The sequence below is a fragment of the Myotis yumanensis genome, unplaced genomic scaffold (assembly GCF_028538775.1).
Source record: "Myotis yumanensis isolate MYYU_CA2020_CCGP unplaced genomic scaffold, mMyoYum1.0.hap1 SCAF_5, whole genome shotgun sequence".
Classification (NCBI taxonomy): Eukaryota; Metazoa; Chordata; class Mammalia; order Chiroptera; family Vespertilionidae; genus Myotis; species Myotis yumanensis.
This window is the reverse complement of record NW_027223756.1, coordinates 65,278,534-65,298,685: the sequence shown is the minus strand read 5'-3', so window position 1 is coordinate 65,298,685 and position 20,152 is coordinate 65,278,534. Positions and strand designations below refer to the sequence as shown.

At 38.3% G+C, this 20,152-nt stretch overlaps 1 protein-coding gene across 2 annotated transcripts; it reads right to left on the bottom strand.

Moving 5' to 3' along the window:
- Positions 1 to 1,696: 1,696 nt before the first annotated feature.
- Positions 1,697 to 17,720, bottom strand: CTSO (cathepsin O). 2 transcript variants are annotated; one of them, XM_070415419.1, is made up of 8 exons: positions 17,542 to 17,720; positions 13,696 to 13,804; positions 13,069 to 13,208; positions 10,005 to 10,097; positions 8,464 to 8,585; positions 4,944 to 5,107; positions 4,271 to 4,363; positions 1,697 to 2,084 (listed from the first exon to the last, which is right to left on the bottom strand). In XM_070415419.1, exons 1-8 carry the CDS (start codon positions 17,674 to 17,676, stop codon positions 2,050 to 2,052), a joined length of 891 nt encoding a protein of 296 aa, XP_070271520.1. In that variant the 5' UTR covers positions 17,677 to 17,720; the 3' UTR covers positions 1,697 to 2,049. The 2 variants fall into 2 exon arrangements, with proteins under 2 accessions (XP_070271520.1, XP_070271519.1); XM_070415418.1 differs by having other exon boundaries at positions 9,930 to 10,097; positions 17,542 to 17,718.
- Between the last annotated feature and the right edge of the window lie 2,432 nt (positions 17,721 to 20,152).

The following is a 20,152-nucleotide window of genomic DNA, read 5'->3' as shown; positions in this document are numbered from 1 at the left end:
TGTCCCTCAATTTTACTGACTGGGTGATTACATAATGTTGATGCCATTAACCAAAATAGAGACTCTAGGAGGTGTGGGAGGTATTTTTGTTGTTGTTGTTGTTTGTTTATTGTTGTTTATTGGAGACACTGAGGTTAAAGTGTCTGTGGAGAAAACCAAAAAGTAAATATGTGGATTTGGAACTGAACAAACTCTTGTGTGAGTGCAAAGCACATTAACATTGTGCTCACAAAATGTAAGCCATGCACTTCTGGACACAGTCTTCTTAACCCAAAGTCAAATATGGGTTGTTTTATTATAAATGTCATCAAAATTCAGAGCAGCTGAGAAATATTACTTTGTAATAAAAAATGTTTAGTATTTGAAAAAGAGTATCAAAAAAGCATTTATGTTACATAGAAATCAGTAAATGAACACAAACACAATTCCATTTTGGTAAACTTAGACAATAAGAATATTAATCAATTAAACTATCAATGTTTGTCTTCCTGGAGCATTTCTAAACCCGAGTCAACACATAATCTTTTGATATTGGTTCTGGTTGGTGTAAGAAAAAGAAATGCAGTGTTTTGTTCTTTTATTTTACTTTTCTAATAAAAAGGATGGATAACTAAAAGCAAAAAGGGAAAAAAAGGAAAAATAGGATGTTCTCAATTATTTCAGTGGTCTCTGCTACATTTAAAACTTTGTGGGGTTTTTTGTTGTTGTTGTTTATATATTTTACATTAGAAGGTGACCATGAATTTTAGAGAAGAAATACTTACATATGTAGTATTTATTAGATTTTCTTATATCCTCATATAACTCATTTAATATAGTTATAAAATCAAAAGATCAGCTCTTCTGCTCTGAGGTTCTTACACAGGCACACATAATTACTTAGGCAAGAGAGAGAACATGGGCATGAAGAACCAGGAGCCAGGTCAAAGCCAAACGGATGCACACACAAAAAAAGTAGTTAGAATGGAATTCCTGGAAACATAAGCAGAAAACTGAAAAACAAACAAACAAAACAACCACAAAACAAACAAACACACACACACACACACACACACACACACACCACACACAAAAGAGAGAGCCTGAGAAACTCACATTCTGGCTAATACCGCAGATTAATGGCAGTAGACTTTGAAAGGGGTGTTGCCTACAAACGATGGGAGGAAGAGAAAGGTGAGCGCCCGATGTTGGTGGCTTAGATGAATCAAAAGAAATAAAGACTTCTTAGCCAGGGAAGTCAAACCACCAGGAGAATTTAGGAGTGGCCCAGTAAAGAGTAAGAGAAAGAGAGTAGGAAAATGTGGAAGAAAACATTGTCCTTCAATATAAAGAGATCAAAGTAAGGAAATGAAGTCTATTGGAATCCTATTGACAATGAAAATTGCGAGATAATAATCTTTTCTCAGGCGATGCTAGTTGAGTTCTTCTTATCACATAATTGCCATATAATTTATTGTCATTTAATTTCCATCTCTTAAAAAGTGATCTTGTCCTTTTGTTTTTTACTTCACAATCTTTCTACAATTCAAGGAGTAAATACTATTTGTTGAGGTAAAGCTATTGGTATTTCAAAATCCTTATGACATTTCACCTCAGAGGGCTAAGAGTATAATTGTGAGAAGCACACATAACTTTAGGTTGGCTGTTCTTGTATGTAGGGGTAAGCTAAGGCAGTAATTGTATCTCACAAGGAAAATAAATTCTTATCAGCTCTTTAATGACACTGAAAAAAGACAAATAAAAAACAAACAAAAACAGCAATTAAACAAAACCAGATAAAGAGACCTAAAATATCTTAAACTAGCATTCACTCCGGAGTAGGAAACTGTTTCCAGGCCATGGTGCTGGTGTTCTTCCTCCTGACTATGTTGCCCATCTCTTTATAAGAAGGGGACATACCATAACTCGGCTTAAATACTACTAGGCCCCTAGAACTTGTTGTGGTTAGTTGCTAAAACCTAAAGGTGAATAATGCTGAGGATGAAGTACCATGCTATATTTCATTAGGAACCTTCATTTTGGTAGTTGTCTCTTGATTCGATCAAATAATCATACAAATACGGCAGAAACAAAATCTGCAATACCTAAGAAAAAAGAAATTATTAATAGGAGTCTATTTCTTCTTTATATGCCTTGTAAATAGCAAATTAAAACAATGTTCATTTGGGTTCAGAAAAAGTTAGCAATTACTAAGAAAATAATTTAACAGTTATAGCTGTCAATATAAACATGGCAATTTAAAAGCAGATATTGGAAGATATAACTAATATTTTTGTTTCAAGAAACTACAAAAACACATACACAAAAACACATAAAATGATTTACTAACTGAACAGGTAAAGGTATGTGCACTCTTTACTACATATATATAGTTTAGAGATGATATAATAATTTACAGAAATATTTTAAATAAAATTTGAAAATTCCAACTTTTAAGATTTGAACTTTAATTAGCAAAAATTCAATAAATCACGTGTACTATGCTTTCTTAGCACACAAGAACATAAATCTCAATATTGTGGTGAAAGCAATAAATAGCTCATTCAAGACTGGATTTCATTGTAAATAGCTATATTTTTGAAATCTCTCGGGGCCATGAAATGCTATTTATCTTAAACCATTGTTCTTAAGAGTCATGTCATCACCAAACACATTCACCATTGTTCTGAAGAGTAATGTGATCACCAAATACTTTCAGGAAGAATTTGGACTCTGTGTAATTACTAACTAGTCATGCCTTTGGAGAATCAAATTGGGAAACAGAGAGAAGAAATGATTCCAACTCATCCTCAGTAGAGCTGGGGGCCAGGGAAAAGGTGGTAGTGGGGAATGTAGAGTCATAATCGAGGCAACTATGAACCAATGTCTGAATTATGTTCTTGTAACTCTCCTGCCAGAGCTTTTTTTTAAAATGTATATTTTTATTGACTTCAGAGAGGAAAAGAGAGGGAAACTTCAATGAGAGAGAATCATTGACTGGCGGCTTCTTGCACACCCCGCACTGGGGATGGAGCCTGCCACCCAAGCAAGTGCCCTAACCAGAAATCGAACGTACCTCCTGGTTCTTAGGTGGAAACTCAACCACTGAGCCAGGCTTTGAAAACTGCCACCTGTTAGCCCAGACCCAGGCATCATAGTTAGAAATAACTTATGTTTAGTTTCAAAGGTTCAATGAATGGCAGGAGTAATTTATCTGGATGTTCTAGCAATGTAAAAGCCCTAAAAGATGTTATAAGGTGGGGCCTTGATTGGGTTGCTAGCACTTTGGCTTAAAGATTTCTATGATGTTTGTTCTCTTCAATAAGTAATTGATGTAAATATTTTACTGGGGTGATAAAACAGGCGATTTATGAATTCTCATGAATTCTACTTTATGGAACCATTAGGTAGTACTCACTAATTGAGTCAAAACATAAACTCCCAAACCTTCTATAACTCTCCTTTACCAGTCTCACAGTTTATAGTGTTCTACAATTTTTTAAAAAAGTTATTTGTATGCTAGAAATAATTATAGTGAGAAGAGTAAACTATTGCTCTCATATGCAATATAGTTTCATTCTAACTTGATTCAGAAAATATGTTGATTTTCCAGATCAAAAATTGTAGAATACAGGTTTGGATATAAGTTTTAGAATACAGGTTAAAGTACTTACTTAGCTATTTTAATTTGGTTTATGGTTAACACACAAAAAAACTGTTATTCTATAAAAGAGCACATTTGGTATTTGCTTAAGCTTCTCCATTCATGGGTGCTATATTAGAATTTTGCAGGTAAAGAGGAGAAGATTAAATCAGAAACAATCCTAATACTTTTTTCATACATTTTGTAAATTTTTATCCAAAGACAAAGTGATGCTTGACAATCTTTGTGCAAGTATTATTAATGGACAAATTAAGAAAACCTCATACAGTTATAACAAGTAAAATTGGAACGAGGGGACTTTTTGGAGAACTTCAACCTCCTAAGTTGAGTATTTTTAAATCCAAAAGCCTCTGAATTTTGAAGTAGTTAACTTTGGTAAATTATTAGTTTATCTGATTATGTTTTGCTTATTATATTTGTTTTTACTTCAGTCTTTCTTCCTTTTTAAAGCATGAATATGTGCAATAGTGTCTCTTCTTTAAAAAACTATTCTACTTTTATCAATTATTAAGTGATGTGAGTATGTTGGAAACATACTATGGATTGGACAGGTTTATAATTTTAATATATTCAGAATATCTTCCTTGACACTTAGGCTGGAGCTTTAAACACAAATTCATGACTCACCGCAAATATTACTTCCCATTTTCACATGGGCATAGCCATCCACTCCCCAGGAACTGCCCCATGAGTTCCGTACAATCCAATATGGGGTAGTTCCTACAAAACAAAAATTGGCAACAAACCCTGAAAAACTCATATTTGCGTGAATGCATGTTTACTTTAAGTTTATTTCTTGATCAGTGTTAGTAGCTTTAACAAAATGATTAAAACTGTAATAGAATGCTAACTTAAGCTAGCTAAGTAAACTTGAGCTGTACTTAGTGCCACACTCCAATTATTGGAAAAATATATTTGAATTCATTTCACTTAATACGGAACTTGCATAGAATGAAAACACACACACATTTCCAGGGCATTAGAAACAGGGAAGAATAATTGTTAGATATGTATGATAAAACAATAGGCACTTCCATTTTCCCAACAATTATCCTAAATACTTCAGATGGAAAATGCACATTATTTAAATCAGTAATTATCATCATTCTAACAAGTTATCCACCAAAATTGATAAGGAGGAACACAATGGGGTTATTTATACCCAGAAGTCTACTGAAAAGTAGTAAAGGTCTTAGGAGGACTTAGATATATGACCACATTTTAACTTTTTATATGGTTAAGGTGATTTGTCAATCACCTTAAGCTGAAAAGCAATCAATCAAGTCTTATCAGCACTTACCTGTTTTATCAAACCCAGTTATGATAATAGCATGATTTGCTTCTCCACTAGAGCAGTGATGCTGTATTATCCCTCCCAGATAATCTTGCCAGCTCACTGCATCTACTATCCCTACCAAAGGACCAAAGGTAAGGAGTGCTTTTGCCATTTCATCTTCTTGGTCACTACCAAAAGAGAAAATATTTGGTTAAGGAGTTTAGTTTTTAAGGTAAGAATATTTTATTAAAACGATCTCTTTAATCTTTGTATGGATACACATAGATTTGGTTGCAATTACAGAAGACTTATACAATGGAGGCTACAAGAAGTCTGGAGGACTGGTAGTCCAGGACTGCAATAGATATCAAGAACCCAGGCTCCTCTTATGCTATTATTCTGCCATGTGAGGTGTCCATTCCCAAGTTCAATTAATGGTTCAAGATGGCTTCAGGAGCTCCAGCCATTTAACATATATTCCATTCAGCAGGGAGTAGAAAGGAGAGGTGCTGCATTCCTGTTGAGAAGATTTCCCAGAAGTAACACACACATTCTGCATATATCTGAATGGATCTCATTGGCCTGAATTTAGTCATATGGCTAAGTCTAGCTTCAAGGAAGATGGTGGAGTTTTGCAATTGGCTGGCATAGCATCCAGCTATCACGCAGGCACTTTTTAAATAAGGAAGGTGGGAAAACTATATGCCTCATCGTGGCAGATGCTGGAGAAGAACTTCCCACATCTTCTGGTCCTGACACTGGGCTTCCAACAAGGAAACGCTGCAACTCTTTACCTGAGGCCCTTCTCTCTCAAAAAGCCCACAGCCACTTAGACCCCAGCCATACCCTCAACTAGTAAATCTTAGGAGGTGATGAAAATCAACTTGCTTTGGCTAACTCTGAGATTTATTTTACCTTGACCTCAAGAGTTCCTTAGTAGGATCAACTTCCAGCATACCCTCAGTACTAATTTGCTTAATAAAGAAACCCCATTTTCCCCTGTTCTATCTCATCTCCCTATTCCTCTACCAGTGGTTCCCAGGGTCACTTCCTACACGTCCCAACTGAACTCTCCATATTCCATCTTAAATCTGTTCCTCAGACTTTCATGCCTCAATTCCATTCTTTCAGTCGTTCAGGCCAAAAAGTTTGTAGTCATCCTTGACTCTCCTACTTATCTCCTCTATAAAATTCCCCAATATATCCTGTGGGCTTTATTTTCTGTGAGTAATTTACCCTATCATCTCTCATGTCCAAGGCTGTTTTTCTAACACTCTGCTTTAAGTTTATTCCCGAGTAACCATCTCCCACTAGTCTACTCCATTTTCTCTTCACTACAGTCACTGTCCTTTAAAAATGTCAGATGTATTCTCAGGGCCTTTGCACTTACAGTTCCTTCTGCTTGGAATAGTATTTCCTCGGATATCTACTGGTTAAGTTCCCACACTTCTTCAGGTCTTTACTCAAATGGCATGTTCTCAGGGAGCCCTCCCTTGTCACCCTTTATAATACTGTGTGCTCCTCTCCCCTCGCCCTGATGTTTCCTCTTCCTCCCAACTGTTTTATTTTGTCTTGTTTAGAAATGATTACATCTAACATACCATACATATTTTCACTTTTTTTGTTTGTTGCCTGTCTCTATCACTAAAATATAGTCCCAAGGAAGGGTTTCTGTCTTTTTTGTTCACTGCCGGACCCCATAACCTAAAAACAAGTGTTCAGTAGCAATTTGAGTGAGTGAATGAAGAAATCAACGAAAGGTCTTGCCCACTCTATCACAGTTAGCTTAGCATTGTATTATTATAGAGTTTAATGTTCAGTGTAAACACAGAGATTCTTCGGGGGATCTCTTCCTTTTTAATCAAAAGGTTCGATAAATCCTGTTTCAGGCCAATTGCAGTGACCTTTGCATTCTCTTTCTCTCACTCTCCAACCCAGCCTATTGCCTCTTGTTCTTTTGTTTCTTTCTAACTTTCTCCACTAGCTACCCATGACAAGGGATTCCCTGAATCTTTTTCTAGTGACATTTTGAACATCTGATTCCTTCTTGCACACAAACTTCACTTATACTCTCAAGGAGCTGAGAGCTCACAGAGGCACTCTCAAGGAGCTGAGAGCTCACAGAGGCACTCTCAAGGAGCTGAGAGCTCACAGAGGCACTTTCTCATTTTAGAAACTGCGTTACCTTTGCCCACAAAGGAGATGCTGACCGCTGTACTCAGTGACCCTGCACCTTTTATTATAGATCCAGCACAGCCTGCCATCTGTGGAATTGAAACTTTCTGCTATATGGTTCCTGGAGTCCCCTGAGGGCCCCTGTTGTGGACAAGAGCTCTGCTGACAACCCGCCAAGCCTCTGACACACTTATGTTATTCACAGGGGTTCCATTTGCTTCAAGGGTCCAATTTCACCCTTGATTCCCTTCATATCCTATGGGCAGACACTATCTGGATGAAGAGATTCTTTTATATTCAGTACCAGGAACTTAGAGGTCCGACTATCATCTCATCCGAATTTAATGTAATGTCTCTGTGTTCTGTTTCAAAAGACTGTGCAAAGCCCACCCGGTTTGGCTTAGTGGGTGAGTGTCGACCTATGAACCAGGAGGTCAGGGTTCAATTCCTGGTCAGGGCATGTGCCCAACTGTGGGTTCACTCCCCAGGAAGGGGGTATGCAGGAGGCACCAATCAATGATTGTCTAGCATCATTGATGTTTCAATATCTTTCTCCCTCTCCCTTCCAATCTGAAATCAATAAAAATATATTTTTTAAAAAAGAAAGACTGTGCAAAGCTCCCTCAATATCTTAAACAATAAATAAATAAAGCCAGATTTTGGTTGAGTCTTTGTCCGTATCATCTCTGATCACTTATCTTGGCCACAATGGTTCTCTCGTTAGCTTTGAGAGCATTTTTAAATGATCGTTTCCCTTAAACCTGTCCAAAGTCAACGTGCCCTTCAAGTTTTGACACAAATCCTCTTCCTCAGCCTATCCTTATCTGCCCCCCAACCCCCCTGAGCTTATATAGGGCATGCTACCCAATCGACCTCCAGTAATATAGTCCTAGTTTTTAATACAAAGTTTCAGTTTATGCTTTTAGTATACTGATGCCTTGAAAATGCAGGAACACAGAGGGTGTTCCAAAATGCTTCTTGGTAAGCAGACTGCTTGCTATTAGCTGGAGCATCTATACAAGGCAATTTTCCATTGATTCAACAGAAAGATTGAAATATACTAATGTTATTTAGACACCTAAATTTGGTAAGAAGAAGGTGGTAAATATAAATTATACCTATCACTGGATTTAAATGTGTTAATTTAAGCTCATTTCTATTGTAATGACACTTTGAAACCTAAGTAGATCATGTTTGAGGAACAACATTCATAGCACTCCATGGTGATTGATAGTCTCTTTAGTAAAAAGTAGGTATGAAAACAATTATGTACATGCAGTGAAGCCTTCAATCAAGTTATTAATTCCAAATAGTCAATATATCATAAATTAGGACATAGGAAGAAAGCACAGTAGAATAAGACATTTACCTGAAGTCATGTGCAGAATAACCTTTGATTGAAAGTCCAGAATGTGAATCAGAAAAGTAATGGCACAGGCCGTTCTGTTCTTTAAATGGGTATTCTGAATCTCTCACCAGTTTTACTTGCGTCTAAAAGAAATCACCCAAAGGGTTCTCTGTCAAGCAGTTGTTTTAAATAGAACTTGGTGCAATGTGTCATAATAGGATTCAACTTGGCCACACCTTCATCATGTGGGTATTCTTTGGGTAATAATAAGCTCTTAAATTCAATCTTTAGGTGTTGTTATGGATATCCTAGGTAATTAGAGTCATTAGCTTCCATTCTCTTTATTCTTATTATTCCTAGATCTTCCTTCCTTGGACCTCTATCAATCCAATAATAATAAAGCCTTGTCATCTTTCTCATCCTATATAATAAAGAGCTAATATGTTAATTAGACCAAACAGCAGAAGGACCTTCCAGACGAAGCTGGGGCTGTGAGGTCCGAGCCCTTTTGCACGAATTTTGTGCATCGGGCCTCTAGTGAGGTTATAATAGGGCAACTGGTTCTATGTTAGTAAGTCTTTGAGACTCACTCAGCACAATGGTTTATGCACAGGCAATGGTCAGGTCAAGCTTTTTTTTCTATCCACTTCTCTCTGTGCCTTTCATTTGGTCTATGTCACTTAGTTTATAATTGTTTATACACAAGTCCTCCTTTTCTGAATGTTGGGCTTATGAAAGGGAGAAGACAGGCAACTCATTGTCGCCCATAACATAGAGAAGTTTTTTGGCATTCAGTGACTCAAATATAGCAAATGAATAAGGGAAGGATGTTTGAGTTTGGGAAACATTAGCTTGACAGCCTTTTAGAAAGTATAAAAGCACCTTCACTGGCTGGTTTCACACAACTGATGCTGGATCTAGGACAAGGTCAGAGTATCCTAAAAATGCTGAGGGATACTGACACTGAGGCATGGTGGGTAGGATGCCCAATGGAAAGCAGAGGACTACAGGTGCAATTCTGGCTCAGCTACTGATTTGGCAATATAATCTCACATCTTCATCTATATAAAGAGTTACTAAATTAGCTGACCCTTTGTCCCTTTTAACCTTAATATTCACAAATTCTATGGAAATGGGTAATCATATGCTCATATGCTCTCCTTTCTGGGTCACTATGTGACATGTATCTGCAAAAACAAAACAAAACAAAAAAACGCACAAAAAACACATTTACCTATTAAGAAAGGTTCAGAAATAAACAAATAATTTTTGGAAAACAGATCTCAGGTAAGATTTTCTAACCTTTGATCTTGATGGTTGACTTGCCTAGAAGCAATTCATTTTTAAATCTGATTAATTCAAGCTTTGGTTATCTAAATTTCTAAAAACATTATTAAGTAAACGAGAATCAATTGTCTGAATTCGGAGCACACATTAACTAAGCAAAAGAGAAAACAAAGCGTTTCAAAGGCTGAGAAACTAGTCACCTTATTTAGCCAGTTCAAAGCATTAAAAGTAGACCCTCCATTGCAGCCGTAATTATTATATGAGCAATCAATGACCTGCTGCACACTTAGGTCTTCCAAAGGCTTCCCTTTTATTGCATATGCTGATTCCACTGCACCTACCACACTGAAGGCCCAGCATCCTCCACACTGTTTAAAAATAGAAACAAAATAGTATTTATTATCAAACAATGTTCAAACCAAGTTTACGAACATTTTTCAATATCACAAGTTATCAAATCAGGTGGGCAGAATCTAGAGGTCTACAAAAATATAAATGCTCATCCTCTTTTCCAATTTGAAAAAAAGAAAAGAAAACCAAAATTCTCTTTTAAGCATCAAAATCCAATGATTAGTTACAAGTAAATTGGTAGTATCATTATTATAAATTAGACAATGCAAGATGAAACCAAATTTTAGAGAATGAGAAAACAAACTGATATTTTAAAAGATAAGTCAGTCCATTAAATAGATGATGTCTGTTTCTAAGAAGTATACCAATTCCTATCCCATTCTTCAATCCCTTTTGTTTCTCCCCAGACAGTATGCTTCTGTGTCATCCACCATCTTTGCCTCAAGGGAGGTGATAAGTTGAGGTGGGGTGAAGGTGTATGTCGATGTATGTCTTATATGTTATACTCATTATTTGATGGACACAGGAGCTGAATGAGTTACATTTCAGGCTATCAATATGCCAGCATATGTCAATTATAAATGCACATGAAATGTTCTAATGTTAGTCATTCCTCATTCAAATGTTGGCTGGCAATCTTTCCGATTCTGGATCTATTTACTTGCTTTTATTTGACAAACTAGAACTAAAGAATAAAAGGGTTGTCCTGAAAGAAAGGAGGAAGAAAGAGCAAATAGTATCAAAGATCATACACAAGAAAGATAGATCCATGAGAATGAGATTTGGAATTGGGTGGAAATATCCTAATCATAGGGCCATGTGCTGTAGAGTTAGGCAAAGAAAGAAAGAACAACTGGCTGTCTTTGTGGAGTGAAGTTTTGAGCAACTTCATGGCTTTAAGTGGCCATATTTATGTCCATATCTCTAGTGCCTATGGCATAGTAAAATATTCACTAAGGGACTAGACCTCAGAATCTTCACCCATTGATAAATGTGAAGACAGGTTGCTGACATCATACCTATAGCTAGCTTTAGTTAACCTGCCTTTGGCTTCCCCTGGAGGGCAGTGCCTGCTCAAAGATATCTCTCTAGTATACTCCTTTAATTAAAGAATCCTAATTAAAAGTTCCCCTTTAATACAATGCAGACACTCCTGGGAGGATTAGATGTCAGACTATTTCGCATTTGATTATGAATCCAATAACAAAGCAAATGCTTTGTTGTGGCCCACATCAAATATTTTTGCAGCCCAGCCAATATAACGGTATGTAAGAAACATTTGAATAAAAATTTTGTAATTTAATTTTTACAATATCCTGTTATATATTATTATTTTTAAAAAATATATTTTATTGATTTTTTACAGAGAGGAAGGGAGAGGGATAGAGAGTTAGAAACATCCATGAGAGAGAAACATCGATCAGCTGCCTCCTGCACGTTCCCTACTGGGGATGTGCCCGCAACCAAGGTACATGCCCTTGACCAGAATCAAACCTGGGACCCTTCAGTCCGCAGGCCGACACTCTATCCACTGAGCCAAACCACTTAGGGCCTGTTATACATAATTATTAATAACAAAATAAAATGTTTGCTAATGACTGATTACCATAATTGTGTTGCATTCATTTCCCTTACATGCCTTACGCACAGGCGCACCATTTCTCTCCACTAATACTGGCAGTGAATATTTTAGCAGCCGATTGCCACATCATTAGTTCCTGGACTGACTTGTTTGGTGTGCACAACAGGAATATCTCACTTTCGGAGAACAAGAAAAATAGATTTATTTGCATTATGCTTATTCATTTTGCAGTTATTCAGTATCTGGTAAGTTAATGTTCAAGAAAAAATGTTAACTTTTATTAAAATGCTCTATTATTTTATGTTAATGATTACTCATTTATTTCAGCCCTTTGTATTAAGCATGTCTCTATCAAAATAAACTTACGTTTCTATGAAAATTGAAGCTTTTGTGTGTTTTTTAGCGGTCCACATAAACTTAATCCTTATTTATTTGGCCCGTGTTAATCTTTGAATTTGACATGCTTGCCCTAAATAAATGGTGCAGGGTCCAGAATATTTGCCACACTGTCAGATGGGTACTAGATTTATCGAGGTGAGCGCTTCATAAGTTATATAAATGTCTAATCACTATGTTGTACACCTGAAAATAATATAATGTTGTATGTCAACTGCAATTGGAAAAAATAACCAGGGGAGGTTGAATGACCCGTTGAGGTTTCCACAGCAGGTAAATTGAGACTATAGCCACGTGGTTAGGTAACTGACTTTCCTCAGTCAGCTGACAGTCCCTGTGCTGCAAATTTACTACTTTTTATTTTAAGGTGTGTGACTTAGTGTGACACATTTTTTTAATGCTGTAGTCCAACATAATTTCTCTTATAACACCTTTTGTTTTTACTGCAGGGGTTTGCCCTGATAGTGATTTTTAGGAATGTATGTATATGTCACATTATAGCAAAATAGACTGCCTTTCTAAGGGTCACAGATAAAGAGCATATGATCCTTTAGGGGACAGGGTTTTCCACTGGAGCTCAAGGGATGAGGTCTGAGAACCTAAGAGACCAGGCCACACTGTCGGTTAGTGTATATGGTATCGCGTTACTTTTTCAGTGTCATTTCTCATTTAGTAGTCAAGTTTACCTTCTCCAGCCCTCCATCTGCTGTTCTACAGAAGGCTTGGAAACTGTGACACAGCTACTGGGAAGCACCCTGAGCCAGTGTGCTGGTGGCAATGGTCATTAGTGAGAGAACACACCAAGGAAGGCTTATCTCAGAAAAAAAGTCGGGCTTTGACATCTGCCTCCCACTCCAACAGAGTCTCATTTTACTGCCACTTATTGAATGACTGGGGTGTGATTTTACCTAGAAGAATGATGGGTTCCATTACAAGTCTGATTGAACTTGACCTCAACGGTGACTCCCCATGCTCAGATGATTAAAAAAGAACAAAACCCAAGAACTTACCGCCTGCTGGTTTCTCACTTGTGTCACAACATGCTTATCTCTCCAGTCAAATCTTAATGGCAAAGACATGTTGGAGATGAGCATTGGCCCTTTCGGGGAGTAGCGGGGAAATCTAGAAGTTTTGCTTCTTAAATAAATAGCTGAAATAGGAAATGAAAAGACAACAATATTAGATTATAGGAAGGGCCCCTTGGGGTTCTTTTTTGGAGGAACGTTCCAAAAGAAACATTCACTTTGTAGGAGAGCCTGCCATTTATGATTTTTCTATGTGCTTTTCCATAACATGAAATGCAGTCAACTGAAAGCTATAAGAGATAAGAATTCCTATAATAGGGCTGAAGCTGCCACAGAAAATTACCTGTTTAAAAGACCAAGTCAATGTGCTCATTGTCCCTTACAGCAACATGGAAGTGTCTATAATATTTAGTTCTTAAGCAATAATTAGAAGAGTGACCATGAATTTATTTTTCTGTCAGCACCTGGTCCATGCTTGGAACCTAGTAAGTATTTAATAAATTATTGCCTATTACTCAATGTTCTAGATTCACAATGTAACAATTCCTCAAAAATTAAGGAAAGAAGTTAAAATCAGGAAACCAATCAACTAATGGCATCACTACACCATACCTTTAAATTCTTCAGGAAACAAATATGAAAACTGATTTATTCCATAGACGGCAGTGGAATTTTCACTAGGAAATAAAGAATTCAAGTATCGATGTCTATTAAGACTTTCCTAAAAGGAAAAAAAAAAAAGGTAATTTATATCACCTATGTTAACTTTCCAAAGCAATTTGTGTATAACTAACTTGGAGATATTCTTCAGGTGTAAAAGTCAAGCTCTGACTTATTTGTGGCAGATCACAGTGAAAGGTTGTGTAAGATAATGAGATCATATTAATAAATGCTTTGTGTTAGAACTGCTATCTGATTTCAGGGACATTTTTGAGAGTGGGAAAGATATATCTTATCCATTTACAATTTGTTCCCAATAAGCACATAAAGAGCACTAAATATTTGTTTGTTTAACATAGTGGAAACAAGAAAATAAATTGCAAATAAATACTATGTACTAGTGGAACAGTCACCAGTAGACACTCATGCAATGAAGCAATTATGCATTTGGAAAGTGTGTCTTCTTTATCTTTGTATTTCCGAGCACTAAGTAATGAAACATGGGAAAGGAAATGAGGAAATAATAAATGAACCTGATTCTATTTGAGCTTTATAGAATCCCTATCTCATTTAGGGCACAAAGCTTTGTGAGATGGAATCCTGGAAACGGTCTAGGCAGATAGGTTCGTTTGCCTGCCTGGAGGGAAAATATGACCATTACTTACAGATTTCTCAGCTTTTGTGGTAATCATGTTTTTGAAATGAACATGCCTCCATTTCCTCATACTATCAATTGTGCAATTGTGTAGCACAAATAAAATATCCAAGGGACCACTCATTTTGTACATATCAAATTCTATTTTTTGTATAATTTTTATGCACTTATCTGTTCATTGTGTGTCTATTTCTTAAACCCACAGGCAAAATGAGGACAAGGCCTATGTGGCATTATCAATGTGTTCCCCACATGCCTGGCACACAATATGTGCTTAATTAGTATATGTTGCTGAATATATATATAATATATATATATATATATATTATATATATATGCCTAATATGCAAATTTTCTCCACAGGAGTTCAACGGGGAGACCAGGAGTTCAATCACTCGCTATGATGTGTGCTGCCCACCAAGGGGCGGCACGACATGAAGGTCCCGGCCAGCAGCCGGGGAATGAAGGCCCAGGCTGGCAGTCGGCTGCCAGGGAAGGAAGGCCCCAATCAGCCCTGATCGCTGGCCAGGCCTTCCCTAGGATTTCGTGCACCAGGCCTCTAGTAAATATATAAAGGACATTTCATATACATCATATCCTTAATAGCTTTAAGGTGTTAATTTTTAAGCAAATTATCTGTGGAAATAATCATAATCTTATTTCTTCCTTACTGAGCATGCCTGAAAGAATTGCTAATCAATAATAATAAACAGTCATTGAGATTTAGGCATTTAAAAATAATCCTGATGAATCAGAGCTTTGAATATCATTTGGAGAGGAGGGGTATAAATACAAAGAACAGAACTGGAATGCAAAGCAATTATATAGACATCAAGTAACCAATAGAAGCCAGAGATGGCTACTGCCAAGTAATCCAGAGAATTCATTTTCTCTGCAAGTCTAGATTGGCCAACCTTGTGAGCTGAAGTAACCAGAGAAGGCATTGAGAATGAGGGACTTTAAGAATGCACAGAGCATACGGCAGCCAGGAGAATGGGCCTCGCAGACCTCCATCCATAGGGGATCTTCTGACGCTGAATTACCAGGGGGAGGAACAAGGTTCCCACAGGCTGCACCTAGCCAATGACGAAGCAGTGAGACTGGCCTATTTGAGGGAAACATGGCACTCCACGGAAAGCTAGTTTTTGATTAATGAGTTCCTTCTGACCTCTCCTACCCTAGGCAGCAGTCTAGGGCACTTCCCCAGTTTTCCTTTCATCACAAAATGTGAGTTTATATTGAGCTCCGACTCCTCATCCTATTAGCAACCTGTCACGAAATCAGCATAGGAGAGGATCAATTAGCATATGTTTTTAACATAAGGAATGGAGGATGTAAGAGTGATGTACTGTATAGTAAATATCTCTAAATATTTAAATATATAAAATATTAAAATGAAGGACTTGAACCTTAATTTCATTTATGAAAGAAACGATGTAAAGGTTTGCCACTGCTGAGATCAGCAGAACTTGTTCAAACAGTAATGTCTTGCATAGGTAACAAGAAATCCTAGGAGGATGGTTCCGAAAGCCCAGTTCTTACGTGCTTTCAGTTTACTTCACCTGGGTTGCCAGTTGAGAGGGAGGTTGGGGAACCGGCTGAAAAAGGCAAAGGGATGAAGAAGTACAGACTTGCAGCTACAAAATAGTCATGAGGATATAAATACAGTAAAGTACAGTATAGTCAATAATAGTCTAATAACAATATGGTGTCAGGTGGGTGCAGGAATTATCGTGAGTTGTATAAATGTCTAACCACTATGCTGTAGACCTGAAACTAATATAATATTGAATTTCAACTGTAATCAAACATAAAACATTTAGATTAAAAAAAAGACATCTAAGTTTTGCAGAATACACAGGAAACATATTAGCAGTTTTGAAAGGTACAAAAGTTTGAAAAACAAATAGATCACATACTAGAAATCTGGGAACTGATAAATCAAAACAGCTTTTAAACAGACATGATGAAAAATAATTGTCTTTACATGTTTTTTCCCTTTGTTTTGACTGAATGTGTTTAATTGAATGAGTGACAATAAGACATACCAGGTTCCAGGGCCAAAAAACTTGAAGAAATTATGATTATAAAACTAGGAAAAACATGTCGTTTTGACATCAATCAATATTTTGTTTTAAAACTCTCTAATCAACCTTATTTATATTCAGCTACCTGCTGCTCCAGAGTTTTAAAGCTGGGGCAAAACCTAAACCTATTGATGAAGCCTTTTCAAAATAATATGAAAAAGAAATCAATGCTTTCCCTTTCTCTACATCAGTCTCCACCGAGTCAGGTGAACTTTTAATAAGGTGGTGCACGCGTCTACAGAGCCCCAGTTCAGGAAAATCATATGTGGGCAAGGTTCTCCCGGCTTGCCCAATGCAGGCACTTTACCCAGTGGTTCTCAACCTGTGGGTCGCGACCCCTTTGGGGGTCGAATGACCCTTTCACAGGGGTCGCCTAAGACCATCGGAAAACCCATATATAATTACATATTGTTTTTGAGATTAATCACTATGCTTTAATTATGTTCAATGAAAATACATCCTGCATATTAGATATTTACATTACGACTCATAACAGTAGCAAAATTACAGTTATTGAAGTAGCAACGCAAATAATTTTATGGTTGGGGGTCACCACAACATGAGGAACTGAATTAAAGGGTCGGGGCATTAGGAAGGTTGAGAACCACTGCTTTAGACAATTCTGATCCCAGAAGGAGGTGGCCAGCACCCCCCTCCGGAAGAAGCGTGGCAGGTTTCTAACGCCTCTGGTTCCTGTAACTGAAATGAGGCAGCTTGGGAGGCAGTGAGCACCGCCAGGGGGTTCTGCTAAAAGGGGAGCTTCTAAGCAAGAATACTTCGGACCTATCCACTGATCACTTGGGACGGATCATAGACATCCACGGCGGCAACACTTCTTTGGAAAATCAAATCTTTGGGTTAGCAAAGGCATGGGAGAGGGCGAGAGCCAGGCACGTGGGGGACGCAGGGAGAAGTTGGGGGGTGTAACCCCATCTCAGAAACTCAGCAAGCGAGGGGATCCCCAGGAATCTCCGCGCTCGGAGGCCCCAGGGCCCCAGCCCAGACTCAGGACAGGAAAGGACGAGAAAGAAACAAACAGCGGGGCGCGCTCGGTACCCGGAAGGCGGCTGCCTGTTGCTCGGGGCTCCGCGGTCCCGTCCGGGTGAAGGTGGCACCGGGACCGGCTCCGTGGCCTCCGCCGTAGCACCAGCACCCGCACCAGCAGAGTAGCCAGAGCGCCCGCAGCTCCATGCCCGAGCCCAGGCCCCGGGCGCCACCGCCCCAAGGGTTTCCTTTCGATTCCTCGGCTCCTCCCCGCAGGCCTTGGGGGGCGGGAGCAGCACAGCGGGGTGTGCGGTCAGGCAGACTGAAGGCGCTCGCCGAGTTCCCATGCTCTGTACCTGCGAGTCCGCTGAGCTGCCAGCTGTTGAGATTCGTCCTGCTTTTAGGGGGAAGAAGCATAAGGCACTTGGCCACGAGCTTTCTGGCTTCATCTCCATCTGTTAGAGAAAAGCCTGGGAGTCCTTCTTCATACAGGTCATGGGCATACAAACTGGGGTGACCTGCACGTCCAGAATGAAGTCCTTTACTTGTCTTCCTTTGATCTCAAATGGAAAGTGGTTGACCTTAACTTGACCTTAATCCTGCTGTTTCTGCAATGGTCCCTCATGCTCAGAAACTAACTCTGAAATGCTTTGCGAATTTACACGGAGATATGCACGCAGGAGATGTTTGTTTACCGTATGTTGCAAAGAATGTACGGTTGTGGAAATAGTGCCCAATGTCTTGATTTATTATAGTGCAGCCATTTCGAAACTTTCAAAGTTTGTTTCTCCAGATGCACAGAAAGATAGAGATGGTAACTCTTTCTTAAATTTGTGCTGAAATTTAAATAAAGCAACGCACATAAAACACACTGCATGATGCCTGGCACATGTTAAGTGCTCAGTGTTAGCTATTTACATTATTTTTAAGGTACCCGCCCCCATTTTATTGTTGTTACACTGCTTTCCACCAGCTCAGCTTAATTCTGAATACCCCATTTTCATGCTTTCTTCTTGTTTTTAATATTATTTTTTTAAACATTTTCACTTCATATGAACCCAGTCCTAGAGAATGGGCCACAGAAAGGACAAAAGTAATGTTCAGATCAGTTAACATCCCATCTGGCAGCAGTGCAGGTTGAGGATGCTCCGGTGGGAGGGGAGGGAACCCCCTTTGAAGAGACTAGGTGACTTCAAATGCCCATTGTCACAGGCCATGGATGGCTCTTGAAACAGTCGATGTTTCTCAAATTTAAAGGGCGCAAGGCACCTAAAACAATTATACAAGAATATTGAGCGTCAACTGCAATTGAAACGTAACAATTTTAAAAAGAAATAATGTAAAAAATAGAGTGCACAGGAAATGCAAATTCTGCACAGGAAATGGTTCTGAAGTGAATCCTGGTTCTGCTTTTCTAACAAGCTCCCAGGGGCTGTGGCTGCTGCTGGTAGCACAGGCCACACACTGGGTGGCAAGCAGTGCACCACTCACTGCTACTGTTTCTCCACTTTTCCTCCTACAGGGGGAACTGAGAAGAGGGCTGGGGTATCTACCTCAAAGGAATTCTATATTCCTCTCTGGTCATTGCATCTCTGCTTATTTCCTCGAAAAGCATGTAGTCAGTTTAATATTATTGGACCTCAGGACCAGCTGCATAATTAGCATACTCAGTGTAAAATGAAAATGGAGGCCCCTTCTTCATATATTATTAAGAATTTCAAGACAGGAGCAGTAGAGTGATAACTAAGCACTGGGTCTTTCTAAGCACAGGTTTCTGTGTGACTGCTCAGGCCACAGATCCATGAAGGCGGCTCTATTGGGCCTTTCTATAATAACCCTTTCTATACAAGGCTCCTGGAAGTCTTCAAAATTGATGTCATGACCCTCTCAAACATTTTAGAACCATCATCTGATCTATGTCTTTAGTGTTTACCTAGGTACAGTGAGTCAAGCTATTTTCTGATGCAAAATTGGTAATAAAAATAAAGTATATTTGTTCTGGGCATTAAAAGTAAAGACTTGGATGCTTTTTTACATGCATGTTTGAGGAGATATATTGCTCTTGGAATATATGGTGATAAAGATTTCTTTAGATAGTATGTTCACAGATCCGTTCATGTCAACTCGGTAGTCTTTTGCACCTAGCTATTACTTGTAAATCATTGAAGCTAATACCCTTAAACACACACACACACAAAAACAAAACAAAACAAAAAAAACCACAAAAAACAAAGGTTTGCATTCAGATCACAGCTACTGTTTATTGACAACCTACTGAGTCAGAAAATTTAGTAACAGGCAGTCATCCTTACCCAAGCGTAAGTGGAACTGTAAAAAAGCCATGGAACGAAATTTACTTCCTAAGCTCACATCAACAAATACTTATTGACCACCTATTAAGTGTCAGGTATTGTTCTATGTAATGAGGATCCATTAGTGCGTGAATGATTAAAGAGACAACATTTCCACCCTCATGGAACTAGCATCCAGTGAAAAGGATGCACAGAAAAATTAGTAGAAGTGTTATGAGGCAATACAATTTCATAAGAAGAATCAGGAGTTTGAAGGGCTGGGGTTGCAACTTCAAATCAGGTGTTATGGATAGACCTCACTGAGGAGGAGATATTTGAACGGAGACTTGAAGGAGGTGGGAGTGAAATAATCAGATATTTGGGGAAGAGAA

Bases quoted from the DNA above. Each gene is read 5' to 3' on its own strand.
- CTSO (XM_070415418.1), bottom strand. From the start codon at position 17,676: ATGGAGCTGCGGGCGCTCTGGCTACTCTGCTGGTGCGGGTGCTGGTGC. The intron at 13,805-17,541 runs GTACCGAGCGCG...TTTTCCTTTTAG, and splicing joins AACAGGCAGCCGCCTTCCGG to GAAAGTCTTAATAGACATCG. The intron at 10,098-13,068 runs GTAAGTTCTTGG...ATTTTTAAACAG, and splicing joins AAGTGAGAAACCAGCAGGCG to TGTGGAGGATGCTGGGCCTT.